An 11,199-nucleotide genomic window follows, 5' to 3' on the forward strand; every position below is an offset into this window, starting at 1 on the left:
AGCCATTTCCCCTTGTCCAAGATAAGATGCCTCAGGTTCTGGTCACTGATGGTAAAGTATAAAACACCAAAGTGGAAATACTTTGGGGAGAAACATTGTCCCATGTTATTCCAAATCTGACTACCATCTTCTCAAGGTAACAAACCTTATTTCTAAGCAATGAAACACATGATAAGGTAAAAGTATAACTCACTCATCCTGGACTCAAATGCAGCTCTATTCCTATGCAAAACCAGAGAAAAAGAGAGAAAATATTCTTTTACTCACTTTCCTTTGTTAAACACTGAGAAGCTGACGTTGTGGTACCCTGGGGGAGAGAAAAGTGACAATGCTTTCAGGCAGAAGTATGAAGAAAATCATACCAAAGGTTGTCCAGGTTCTCTGGGCCCAATTCTCCCTTCCTTATATTTTCCTTACAACAGTAAGGAAAATCTATTTTACATATTTCACTCACAATATCTTTATCTTTCCCAAACAGGAAGGCTGGAGCTCAAAGCCTCCACAAGAAATTAAAAGCTTCATCAGGGTGCTTGGAAGTGAGGAAAAATAAAAGGGATCCCACCTGCTTCTGGAGACAGAAGGGGACACCCGATTTATAAAGCACTAAAGGAAAGATACACCACAGACAAGAAAGATTAAAGTAGGAAACTCAGCAAGGACCCCAAATCCCACTGTTGGCTGTCAGCAATGCCCACATCACATCATGGTTTCCCTTCATGTTCTCCCAGGCTGTGCAGAGGACACGAACCATGGCAGGGGCTGTGCTGAAGGCTGACAAGCCTTGATCTGAAGCTGCTTTCATGGACTCAGCCCTGAGCCACATTCCAGCTTTGGAGACAGAACAGAAACTCATGATAGACACCCTCCTCCCTCCATCCTCTGGAGCTGCAGGAATGACAGAAACCCATGGGTTTTACCCCTTTTGACCAACCTATGTGATTCCCTTCCACCCGGCACTGCAGGGTCCCCAGTCCATCCTTCACCTGAACAGGGTAACTGTGAAGAGACAAAGGACTTCACTGAGCCTTGGGAGCAAAAAATAAGCAAAATATAGTAGAATCAACTAACCAATAGAAGATGTGGGCTTATACACCCGAGATAGTCATGATTTGCTGTCTTTACAAACATGGGAGTGAGAAGCAGGTGAGATGGGAGAGGAGCAACCCATCTTCCCACTAAAGATCAAGAGTTCAGCAGCTTAGGAGGATGTCTTTCAGCATCATTGCTCCAGCTTGGCTTCTTTACACCTATTTCTAGACGATGATGCTGTTGGTGGCCTTTAGAACCCCCCTTTGAAATAAAAAACTGAGCAGGGGCAAGTGCAGGCACAAGGGGAGGGTGAATAGAAGGACAAAAGTGTTTCCCCTCTACTTGCTCCTCTGCAGGCTCCTAAATGTGAGAATGAGCAGGTAGCAATTAAAGTATATATGCTGGAACTACATCAACCCTCTGGAGTCATGGAATGACACAATTTCCATCATTAACTCACATTTATGTTTAAGTAGTTGAAGCTGCATAAAACCAGCAGCCCTCACCCACCCCATCACAGACCATAACTCCCCAGGGTCTGTCTCCATTTTAAGCCAAAGCAGAAGAGTTTCTTCAAAAGCCACAAATATTTTTGTGCACAAGCTGTGCTGAACCCTTGCACCAACACAAACCCAAAGCAAACCAGAACTGACGAGCTTCCAGCTCTCCTGTCGGCAAAAGAGCAGAGACTGGTCCATCCATCTCCTTCTGATGTAAGAACAGCGGGCCTGGGCAAAAAATAAACAGGAAAGAGATGTGATGCAGATAAAAACATGATCCTGTTAATATCAGCAGCCAGTATTTTCCCAAGGGACAGGAATTTTCTCCCACTTGTAGCTAACATTTATTAACCTTCTAGAAAATGGGACAAGCCCTAATCTCTCATCTCTGCACCTGCAAATTGCATTCCCCAGATAGTGTGGGAGCTGCAGCTCTGTGAGAGTGCAGCAGGGCCCTCTTGGGGACACTCCATGCCAGCCCGGAATGATCCAATCCCTCCTCCCTGAGGGCAAGGCTGAGCTCCAGGAGGGCAAGACCCACCCACACCTTCCAAACCAGCAGGCAGCATTAACTACAGCAAGTACAGTCAAGATGCAGCTCAGACATGTCTTGATTTCATTGAGGAAAAACACTACAAACAACTTCCAGCAGAAATCACCCAAGCTCCAAATAAAAAAAAATAAATATGTGTTCCTTAGAGGATCAGTATGGGACAACTTCCATTGGAGAGGAGAAAGAAGATGGGAATAATAAATTCAGAGTAATTAGCAGAGTAAGAAAAGGCTGGCAGTGACTCTTTGAGAATTAACAAGCAATTAAAAGAAATAGGTAATTAAACCTGTAATGCAAACAATTTTTGATGACCCATCCCTCACCAGGCAGTTTTCTATGGCCCATGTTTCAGAATGCAGTTTTATGAGGTTTTTCTAAAATAGCTTGCTTTTATTAATACAGGCGGCTGATACTGAGAACCTTTCCTTTTAAGGAAGACTAAAAAAAACATCAGTGCTGCCAAATGTTTGTTCAGCATCACTGGACCAGTGCATCCCATACAAAGCATGGAAAAGGGTGCAGAACACACTTGGAAGCCATTCCTTTTTTTTTTTTTTTTTTTTTTTTTTTTTTTGCTCCAAATCCTGAATCAGCATGACTGAGTGACAGACTGCTCTGGTCAAGTCCAAGTTCCCACCTGGTACCTATTTCCTAACACACCAAAAATGGGCAAATTATTCATGTGAAGCTACAGAGGGAACCTGTCTGGTATGCTGGGATTTTGAGGCCATTTCCTTTTGGTGAGGCTGAGCTGTAAATGAGTAATCTGGCAACAGAGAACTGCAGGCATATCCAGCCTGCACTCAGACAGAACAGCCTTTCTTCACTCTCATCAAAGGTTCCAGAGGCAGGTAAAACAATAATTGATCCCAAACAAAGGATGCTGGTGTGCACAGTGTAGGGATGGCATGGCAGGAATCTGCACTGGACTTTTCTTCATGCCAGCAGGGAGTTCAATCACTTAGAAAGGGACATTTCCAATCAGCTTGAGAAGTCGTTAAAAAGTATGTCAGAGTTAAATATCTGACGCTTCAATTAAAATTTTTAACTACTGAGAATACACACCTTTCCTGGCTCCTGAAATGATCCTTAAACTGCCACCAGAGTAACTATGGATTTATAGTTTATCTTTAAAATACTTACCTGGGCTTCGTTCTTCACTGCCACTGGCACAGAAATCATAAATTAACATCTGATAACTTATCCATACATATGGAAATACATATGACACGCAGCAGGACAGTGTTGATACTCATTTTGGATTCACTGTGTTAAAAGGGACTGCTGTCCTAAAACAAGGGTTTTTTTAAACCTAGCTGTTTTTCTCTGTTGCATGTAACCACAGAAGCAACATTAAAAAAAAAATCAAACCTCTGAGAACAAGAAAACAATTACAGAGTGTTTAAAGCAGTGAACAACCAAGCCTTTTGTCTCAAAATACTTCTCTATAGTCTTCTGGTTCACCAGAGCATCTGCTTCAAACTAATAGTTTTTTTTCCTTTAAAAAAAATGCAAATGGAAAGGGGAAAATTTATTTAACTTTTCAACTCTGACATTATTTTAATTAGTTAAATTTTAATTTGCTAGCCAAAATAAAATCTACAGCAGCCAGCTGCAATTACAGTACAATTCACACTGAGCTGTGATTGACTGTGCTGCCAGTAAACAAACCAACCAGCTTAATGGACCAGTTGCAATTAGATTAACAAAGTTTGCTGGATCCCAAATCATGAGCTGCAATAAACCACAAAGGAAGTAAATGGCAATTCTGGGCCAACTGGTTGCAATTTATTGCTGTCAAGGAGGCTGATGGAAGAAAAGCCAATTTACAGAGACTGCAGCAGATAGCTGAGTGTTCATAATTACCCATCAATATAATCCACGTTGAAGTCCAGGGTCTCATATCTGTCAGCAATTGTCTTCCCATGAATCTGTATTAAATTTCCTGTTTAAGAGGAAATGGAAATTGAAGAGAGACTTTTAAAAGCAGAGAACTTATTTGCAGATTTTCTGAGCTGAACAAAAGGAATTCATGGTCTTTATAGATTTTGCAGAGCTTCCTCCACTGGATGTACTCTCATGGCTCAAGATGATTTTTTACCATGGTTCAAGATGATTTTGCATTTAATTCACTTTTCTCAAAGCACGTGTCTTTGTTTCCCACCAAAAAAGCCCAAATTCATTTCAAAAATTTTTGCAGATCTGTATTTGCACAGAGCTGACAAGTTTTCTTCAACTCTTTTGTTAACTAAACCCCGCTTTCTAACCCAGCTCCACTGTAGAAACTCACAAAACAACCAAAATTACATCATTTGTACACCAGACAGGGTGAAGGTGTAAAGAAGGATCTTGGCATATACGTGACCAGATTATTCTCCTGCTTTTCACACACTGAAAGGTGAATCATCCATCCAGCTAACACATAGAAATCTCCATAATGACACCCATGCAAGGCACGAGAAGCTAGAGCTGAATTACACCTGAAAACAATTGGAAATTAGGGATTTTTTTAGATTGAGGCTCATCTGTGTGATATAATCATCCATGTGACTGTCTGAACTCTTGAGAGACCAAAATCTTTTGATTAATCTTGACTTTGAGAACCAAACTTTCAATTTTCTCCAAAGAAACTGGCAAAAACAGAAATAATAGAAATAGAGGGGAAAAGAATCTCCCATATTCCAGTTAATTTTTCAGACCAAAATCAGTGAATGACTTTTCATGTAACTTTAAAATCTGATTTAACCCCAATAAGCAAAAGGTCTGTATGGCATTAGATGTTAAAGAAAGGCCCCATACCTGGTGTGCCAGATGATGGATTAATTTGGTAAACCACAGGTGTCTGCTCGGCTGAGAACTGCAAAGAGAGATTTGCACTGAAATGTCAGCTATTTCTGCAGCAGTCCAACCCCACCTGACGGTGCACTGCTCACAACCCAGCCAGCAGCTGCATTTCAGAGACTCACACTCCACATCTGATCTTTGAAGCAGACCCCTGCTCTGGGAAAGGAGTAAGGAGAATTATTCCTTTCTTACTCCCTCTCCATTCAGAGTCTGGATTAGTGATATTTTTACATCTTCTTTTGTGCCGAAATTGCCCACCCGGGCAATGTCAGAAGATACAGTTTCATACACTATCAAATTTCTAAATCATGCTTTAGCTGAAGTTAAAACCTGCATTTCATCTTGAATGGTGACACCATTTTTCTTCCCAATAGTATTTCCTTTAGAACAATTCCATCATCATAGATGTGAAATACTTCAGCCAGTCTTTGGCAAGTTTGTTGGATACCTTAAAGCAGTGGAGCAAAAACTTTGTCTTGGCCCATCTTACAGCAATACAACAGAGATTTTTGGGGGAAAGGACCTCTTTTGCATCTGAGGAAAAAAACCTTGAAAATCATCAAGTCCAGCCATTAATCCAACACTGCTAAATCCAGTAAAACACATCCCCAAATGCCACATCTGCATGGCTTTCCAATCCCTCCAGGGCTGGTGATTCCACCATTTCCCTGGAGTTTTACAATCTTTTAGGGAAGAAATTTTCCCTAATATCCAATCTAAACCTCCCCTGGTGCAACTTAAGGCAATTTTCTCATCCTGTAGCTTGTTACTTGGGAGAAGAGGCCAACCCCCATCTGGCTGCATCCTCCTGTCAAGGAGTTGTGCAGAGTGAGAAAGTCCTCCCTGAGCCTCTTTTTCTCCAGGTTGAGCCCCCTCCATGGAGCCTCCCTGAGCTGCTCCTCATCAGTCCTGTGTTCCAGACACTTCCCCACCCTTTTTGGACATGCTCATCTTCCCCACCTCCTTTATGATCCCCCTCAAGACTTCATTGGCACTTACAGATGCTGCTCACAGCCCAATAAATAAAACAAAAAAATAATTTGTTGCATTAATTCAAAGGTACCATTGCATATATCAGGTTTTTTCCTTAGCTTTCCTTGAAGCCCATTCCCTCTCAGAGGTCAGCCTTTGCCTTCCCTCCTACTCCTGGTCGTGTTAAAAATGAATGAGCAGCTACAAACTTCCACCAGCAATGGCCACTTCTGGAGAGCAAAGGCAACATCAAACCATGCCCCAGGCTGGAAAAGATGTGGAGAAAGAAGCCAAAAGCAGCAGGAAACTGGAGCCACTGGCTGACACGAGTCTCGTGAGCTGCTCAGACTTGTTGCTGCCTGCAGCAGCTTTTCCAATCTAACGCAGAGGCAAAATTAATTTTAATATGTGTAGCTCCCAGGGCCCAGCCCCAAAACAAAGAGACACATTGTGGTTTATTTAGCTTGGAATGTGCCTCATTAACAGCATCCCCTGGTGATTTTTCATCAGCTCTCTAAGCTAGCTGAACCACCCAATGACTCTTCAGCTTTAATGTGCAATTTACTGAAAATGCTGGGTTTTTTTGCTCAAAGTTAGCACAGAGGTGGGATGTGACTTTCAAAAACACCAGGCCTCATCCCAAAGCACACAAGCATGTTTAAGGATTCTGCTCTGCAAGAGATCACAGAATCCCAGAATGGTTTGTGTTGGAAGGGACCCTAAAGATCTTCTCATTCCACACCCCTGCCATGAGCAGGGACAACTTCCACTGTCCCAGGTTTCTTCAAGCCCTGTCCAACCTGGCCTGGAACACTTCCAGGGACAACCTTTGTCAGTGCCTCACATTAAAGAGTTTTTTTCAAACATCCAATCTAAACCTACTGTCTTTCAGTTTGAAGCCATTCCTTCTGGTTCTGGCTCTAACCTTTGCAAAAAGTCTCTCCTCATCTTTCTTTAGCTTAGGGTTGGAATTGAATGGTCTTAGAGGTCTCTTCCAACCCAAACCATTCCACGATTCCTTCCATTTCAACATATTTCCTGTGACACAATGTTGAAGTTTCACTCCCTTCAATACCTTGAATTTTTTATCCTCACTTCTACACTTGGTGATTACCTTGAAAGAATAGTTCTCTTTCTCCACCTCAGACAGGTTGTTAATCACATGTCCTTTAAAGGTCACCTCCACGTAGTACAAACCCTCCTGGGGCGAAGACCTAGGTGGAAAAAAATGTGTAATATTATATTATTTTTAAACAAATTGTGTTTAGGAAATGTCAAGTCCTTTGCAGAGTCTCCATTCACAGCAAGTCCGCTGAGACATCCATAGAGCAAAGGAGTTTTATTCTCTCAGCCCAAACTTCACACATATGAAGCCAAACTTTAAAATAACAATTTAGAAGAAATGTGGAAGCACAACAAGAAATCACAGTTAAGAGCAGAAGGTGACAGGGCTGCACTGGAATTCCACCTAAATTACTGTTAATGCAAAACACAAACATTCTCATTAGGCATGCACAGAAAATAATTGTTATTCATTAGTTATAGAATGACCCAGGGCTGCCTGAATCGGCAGGGCATCTTGATCCTGGTCCATAAATTAATGCTGCATCCTTGTTTCACACAGTTTCCCAGCACAGCACCCAGCAGAATTAACTCCCAGCCAAATCATAGCAGCAAAATATGGAAGAGTCCCATTAGGTCCCTCTTCAGACACCCCAATCTTCCAGTCCAACAGCCTGTGTTAAAGCTAAGACAGGATAGAAAACAGGCAGCTCAAACTGCCCAGCTGGTGCTTGGAACCATATTTATTTCCTGTTCTATTCATAACCCCTCTCTATCACCTTGGACAGATCAAAGACACCAAAAGCTGGTAGAGTCTCCTCCAAGATTTCCTTGGGAGTTTTGCATCTGAGAGCTAGATGTCTACAAACCTTTGAAGGTCTGAGCCTGGACTGCCCAAGAAGCCTCACTGTGACCCTCATGCCTCAAGGTATCCTTGTGCTTCATGAAGTTAAAACAAAAATCAATCAGCCCAGGTTAGGAGGTGCTCAGTGAGGCCACAGAGTGAGGATTTGTGAAGGAATTTTGAATGAGTTAGAGACAAGATTTCTGAGTTGTTTTAAATAATGCAATTTATTTTTCTGATCTTCTACATAAGCAAGAAAGATGAGTTCAACTCACATCTTCACCACATGGCTCAGAAGGTCACAAGACCTCCAGTAACAAGACTTTTAAAAATTTATTAACCAAAAAAACCACTATCAATGAGGATATTTATACTTTTAAGCCAATCCTTAAATATTTTGTCTTACAGACTCATACTACAGAGTAAGATTTCTTAGTCAATTATGATATAACACACAAACCTACAGTACAATTCTCTAAAACTCTGAACTCTCCTCTACTTTAACTTAACGTATCTCTGGTTTAGACTATAAATCCACATTCTCACTTCTAATACTTAATTTTGGAAGCCTTTTCCAAAGTTTCAGATCAAATCCTTAATTCTAAACTTTGGCTTACAGGCCCAAAGTTCTGAGAATTCCCTACATTTCAGATTCCAACACCACGGGAAATCTTTCAACTCCCAAACTTCCTGTGCAGACACTGAAGGAAAATGAGGATCCTGTTTGACAAAGGGCGAAGTCTCACCCACAGTGTAACTATGGATCATACCTTGTTCTGCACCTTATGGTGGGCAAGTCCAAATACAGAGGAGAGACATCACACGGCAGCCTGGGCAGGTCTGGATGCACCAGGGACACTTCCAGCTGGGATGGACTGGCTGGAGAGACAGATTCTACCTGGTGGGATGTTGAGCCTAAGCAATAAAGTCAATCAGAAGAGCTCTGTGAGGACAGGATCATTCCCAGTCACACACCGAGCATTTTTGGAGGTTCAACCCAGCTTCTCTAGGAATAATGCTTAGAGCCCTTGATCAGGCTTTTTAAAACCATGTTTGTGTAATTTCATGTTGTGGTGGTTTAAACCCAGCTGTCAACTCAGCCCCACACAGCCACTCACTCATTTTCCCCCCAGGGGCATGGGGGAGAGGATTGGAAGGGTAAAAACCACACATCTTTTAAATCCTCCTGGTGACTCTACCTCTGCACTGGGCAGCCTGTGCCAGCTAATGAACATGCACAGCTGATTTAGAAACCAACTCTCTTCACAATGAATAAATATTCATCACTGTAGAAAATCAGACCTAGCTTTGTACATTTGGTTTGGGGCCAAAATGGACATGACATACAACTTTCTGAAATTTTTACTCAGATCTCATGTTTATCATAACAGTTTTAAAATGCTCCAGCATCACAGGACATATGAAAAGGGCAGATTTTTAGCTTTTCTTCAATAAAAGGGCAGAAGCAGGGAAGAAATTTCTAGCCCTACATCTGAAAAAATAAAGCAAACATTTTTACTTCTGTTGCTTAGAAATAAACCTTCAGCAATAGCTTATAAAGTCATCATTTCAAGCTGATTTCATGCTATGAGTGTCATAGCCTATGGCTCTGTGGGGTAGGGTTTGTCACTCCAACCACAAACCTGAGAAGGAAGCTGATTATCTGATATTTTTACATCCTTGGAAGTGTCCAAGTCCAGGTTGGACAGGGCTTGGGGCAACCTGGGATAGTGGAAGGTGTCCCTGCCCATGGCAGGGGGGTGGAATAAGATGATTTTAAAGATCCCTTTCAATCCTTTTTATGATTCTATTTCAACACACACTTCCAAAGAATTTAAAGCTCACCATCCAAAGTGATCGTAATCCATGTTCCTCCAGCAATGCTGCCCTCCTGGGGCTTGACAAGTGATCCTGAGGCTGTCCCTGCAAAAACAAACCAGCTCCATCAGGCTGAAAGGAAAGGCAAACATCTAAAAAACCTTATTCAGGATGAGACACAGTGACCTGAGAGATGCCTTCCTGTAATCCCAACCCTTCATCCCATTTCTCCTTCTCAAGCATCCAAATTAATCATGTTTCCTATCCTTTTCCCCCACCATTGTCCCCCATTTACAGCTCCCCTCAGGGAGGTGTTGATGCCTTTAGGGCCTGGTGAACCAAGCTACAGCCTGAACCTCCTGTCATCCTCAAGAATTAAAGATGATAAACCTCATTTTTATTCCTTCATCTCTCAAAGAAATGTGTTTGCTGACTTCTGTGCACCCTACCAAAATTAAGGCTGCCTACAAACATATCTTTTTCTGGCTCTTGGACAGCCTGTCCAGCTATTTCCTTCTGAAATCCTTAGGAGAGACATACAGGCCTGGAAAAGAGCTCCTGCTTCATGACGTTAATCACCTATAACCTGCTATGCCATGCCTTTCATAAAGGCGCCAAATTCCTTAGATAATTTAGGATTTATTTTGGGTACCCTCATTCTCTGAAGCTGAGAGATTAACCAATATATGGCTTCTTTTCATGCAGCCACTGACCAGAATTTTCCAGAAGTCATTTCATGGTGAGATCCACTTTCCTGATTAATATTTTAGGAGATTTCCAACTTCTTAGCTATATTTGGATGCAATCTGATCAAACATCAGTATTGAGCACCAAAGCCAAATATAGGACACTTGTGCATCATGAACCCTTAATATCAACATGCAAAGAGTGATATATTTATCATCAAGTAAACAAAAAACAATAGATATGATATGAAATCAAGTAGAACACAGAGAACTAAAAATTAATCTAGAAATCTCCTCTACGGCTATGCAAATAATGCCATGGAAAACCAATAATAATGGTGGACAATGTCCAATGTGCTACAGTCAATATCCCATCATTTTCAACACCTTTTAGAGGTTTTTCTCCACTACTGACAGGCAGTCTGTGTCCAATCCCCACTGGATTTTGCAGGTTTGGTCGGAGGTAACACCTCTCCATCACCCACCTGCCAAGAATATCAGCCCAGCACTCAGCAGGAATGTTCTCCAAAGGTTCATCTTGAACACTGGATGAGGAATTCACAAGAGTCTGGCTCCAGGACGTTCCCTGTAACCTAAAAAAAAAAAAACAACATCTGTATTCTTTCTTCTCACTGCAAATCTGTGGGAGCAATAGCTGTGAACTCTTCTAATAATTTAAGAATATAAACATTTGAGTACTTTCAGACCAGGTCTAACTTGCTGTCATAGCCAGAGATATCACACATTTCCTTTATAAAGTCTATGTCAGGAACTGTTCTAACATTTAAAGACAGACTGTCAACTTCTCCTGCCTTCACCCTCGATACGGAAAAAGCATGGGTGAATTAACTTAGCCACATTTGTAAATCACAAAATGGTTTAGGTGGGAAG

The 11,199-nt window shown here is 41.7% G+C and overlaps 1 protein-coding gene across 1 annotated transcript in view; it reads right to left on the bottom strand.

The window, feature by feature from the left end:
* Positions 1-10,845, bottom strand: part of PKHD1 (PKHD1 ciliary IPT domain containing fibrocystin/polyductin) — a gene marked incomplete at its 3' end in the record, with an annotated part of 158,500 nt that extends 147,655 nt beyond the window's left edge. Inside the window, exons 1-9 of the mRNA XM_054001685.1 lie at positions 10,794-10,845; positions 9,650-9,727; positions 8,575-8,719; positions 7,013-7,112; positions 4,882-4,939; positions 3,949-4,027; positions 1,683-1,757; positions 932-996; positions 268-307 (exon numbers count right to left, since the gene is read on the bottom strand). Coding sequence (XP_053857660.1) covers positions 268-307; positions 932-996; positions 1,683-1,757; positions 3,949-4,027; positions 4,882-4,939; positions 7,013-7,112; positions 8,575-8,719; positions 9,650-9,727; positions 10,794-10,845 — 692 coding nt within the window. The remainder of the gene's footprint in view (positions 1-267; positions 308-931; positions 997-1,682; positions 1,758-3,948; positions 4,028-4,881; positions 4,940-7,012; positions 7,113-8,574; positions 8,720-9,649; positions 9,728-10,793) is intronic.
* Between the last annotated feature and the right edge of the window lie 354 nt (positions 10,846-11,199).

The sequence above is a fragment of the Vidua macroura genome, chromosome 31 (genome assembly GCF_024509145.1).
Source record: "Vidua macroura isolate BioBank_ID:100142 chromosome 31, ASM2450914v1, whole genome shotgun sequence".
NCBI classification, from domain to species: Eukaryota; Metazoa; Chordata; class Aves; order Passeriformes; family Viduidae; genus Vidua; species Vidua macroura.